Below are 1,862 nucleotides of genomic sequence, written 5' to 3'. Positions count from 1 at the left end.
TATTTTCAAGAGTTTTCTTTTCAAACAAACACTTTTTCTCCCTAGTATAAATGACAACTAAATTACAAAATCAAAAAGTTCAAGAATTAAAGTTGCATATAATATTATTTTCATGAGATATGCAATTGATGATTACATGATATTAGAGTGGTTGATACTGGTCGAATGATTTTTATGTTATGTTTTGTAATTAAGTGATAAAAATGTTAAAAAGAGCAATTTACTCATCGATTGAACTTTTAAGATTACAATTTGAAATCTAAACAGAAACCAAAAATTTCTAAATTGACAATAATTTGATCAATTTACATCTTTTTAAGCTAACTCATATATATTATTTTTGTTAAGCTAACTCATATATATTATTTTTGAAAACAAGAAAAGAAAACATAAAATTGCAGCGAACAAGTTAATGAATATCCTCTTTTACTTTCAAGGAGCCCTTCTTTTTAGTACTTTTCGCTTTCTTTCCTCTCCGGCAACTTTGTACCGTGTTCCAGCAGAATTTTCCGGTGAGGAAGAAAACATAGCAAAATCAATGTCACGAGTATTGCATATACCTTACCCCAAAACACTGTCACTGCTAGACTGAAAAGGATAAAATAAAGTCCTATAATATTATTCATCCTTTTCCCTTTCATAGATCCACTTTCTTCATTTGGAGTCGGAATTGTGTTCTCTTCATTTGAATAAATATTCTGTTCTTCTAACATCGAAGTTGAAGAAGGTGAGGCTGAATGAGAGGATTTTGATGGAGAAGAAGATGAAGATGAAGATGAATGAGAATCTTGAGTCAAACCTCTTCCATAATGAACTCGCTTTATCTAAAACAATGCAAATATATGGTTAATTAAATTCTCATAAGGTTAATTTCAAATAAAAACTTTATAATTTCATGTTTTTACAGGTTGGTATCTATTATTGTTTTTTTTTATTACAAATTAAACTATGGTTGGCATCATTAGCCATTTTGTATTGACATTGTCAAATTTGATCGATAACGATCTCAAAATAAAAATTGTTAGAATTAAAGTTGTTTAGCATCATATTTATTATTGAACCACATTTTTATTTTTCAAAATCATCATTTTTTTAGTTTTATTTCTCTAAACATTAATTTTCTCTCTTCTAAAAAAACACATAAATGACCTCAAATCTAAAATTTGAAGAATTAAAATTACTTAAAATATAATTTAATTCTTGAAAATTTTCATATTAATATCATTATTGGTCAAATTCGGCAAAATGGCTAAGAATTCCAAACAAAATATTTGTTTTGTAACAAAAAAAAACCCACATATACCAATCTGCAAAAACATAAAACCAAGTAAGTTTTATTTGAAATTAATCCAAACATATATTATGAAACTAACCAATATGATTCCGAAGAAACCAGCTAAAGATAGAGGGAAACATGTCTTTCTTGGAGAATGAAGAATCAAAGAATTCTTTGAATTCTTTATATCTTCCCTTGAATGCTCTTTGTTTTCATCCATCTCAACAACTGGTCGGAAACATAGCAAAAACTTGTTCCTTGTAACGTTTTTCATAACTGAAGGTTGGCCGGCCGGTAGGGATGTGGTCTGGATCGGAAATTATATAATTGTAGAAAAAAAAAAGTGAAGATTATATATTTGTAGGTAATGCCCGTGAGGGACAGCTGAGAAATAATTCTTTATCTTATTATATAGTTGAAAAAAGAGATAGTGACTTGATTAATGAGCTTCTACCTATCAAATCTATGGTTTTTGGAAGATTTAAAGTTTCCGTCCAATTGATTGTGGGTTTTTTATAACTTTTCTTTTCTTTTGATTGGTGGATCTTAATGAATCATATAAAAAGATTATAACAATGCTTTTTGA

The 1,862-nt window shown here is 28.1% G+C and overlaps 1 protein-coding gene across 1 annotated transcript; it reads right to left on the bottom strand.

The window, feature by feature from the left end:
* Positions 1–272: 272 nt before the first annotated feature.
* LOC136209755 (uncharacterized) lies at positions 273–1,646 on the bottom strand. The gene is made up of 2 exons (XM_066001338.1): positions 1,374–1,646; positions 273–824 (listed from the first exon to the last, which is right to left on the bottom strand). Exons 1-2 carry the CDS (start codon positions 1,548–1,550, stop codon positions 450–452), a joined length of 552 nt encoding a protein of 183 aa, XP_065857410.1. The 5' UTR covers positions 1,551–1,646; the 3' UTR covers positions 273–449.
* Positions 1,647–1,862: the final 216 nt, after the last annotated feature.

The sequence above is a fragment of the Euphorbia lathyris genome, chromosome 10, assembly GCF_963576675.1.
Source record: "Euphorbia lathyris chromosome 10, ddEupLath1.1, whole genome shotgun sequence".
NCBI classification, from domain to species: Eukaryota; Viridiplantae; Streptophyta; class Magnoliopsida; order Malpighiales; family Euphorbiaceae; genus Euphorbia; species Euphorbia lathyris.
This window is presented reverse-complemented; position numbering and strand designations above follow the sequence as displayed.

Bases quoted from the DNA above. Each gene is read 5' to 3' on its own strand.
- LOC136209755 (XM_066001338.1), bottom strand. From the start codon at position 1,550: ATGAAAAACGTTACAAGGAACAAGTTTTTGCTATGTTTCCGACCAGTT. The intron at 825-1,373 runs GTTAGTTTCATA...GCATTGTTTTAG, and splicing joins GTTTCTTCGGAATCATATTG to ATAAAGCGAGTTCATTATGG.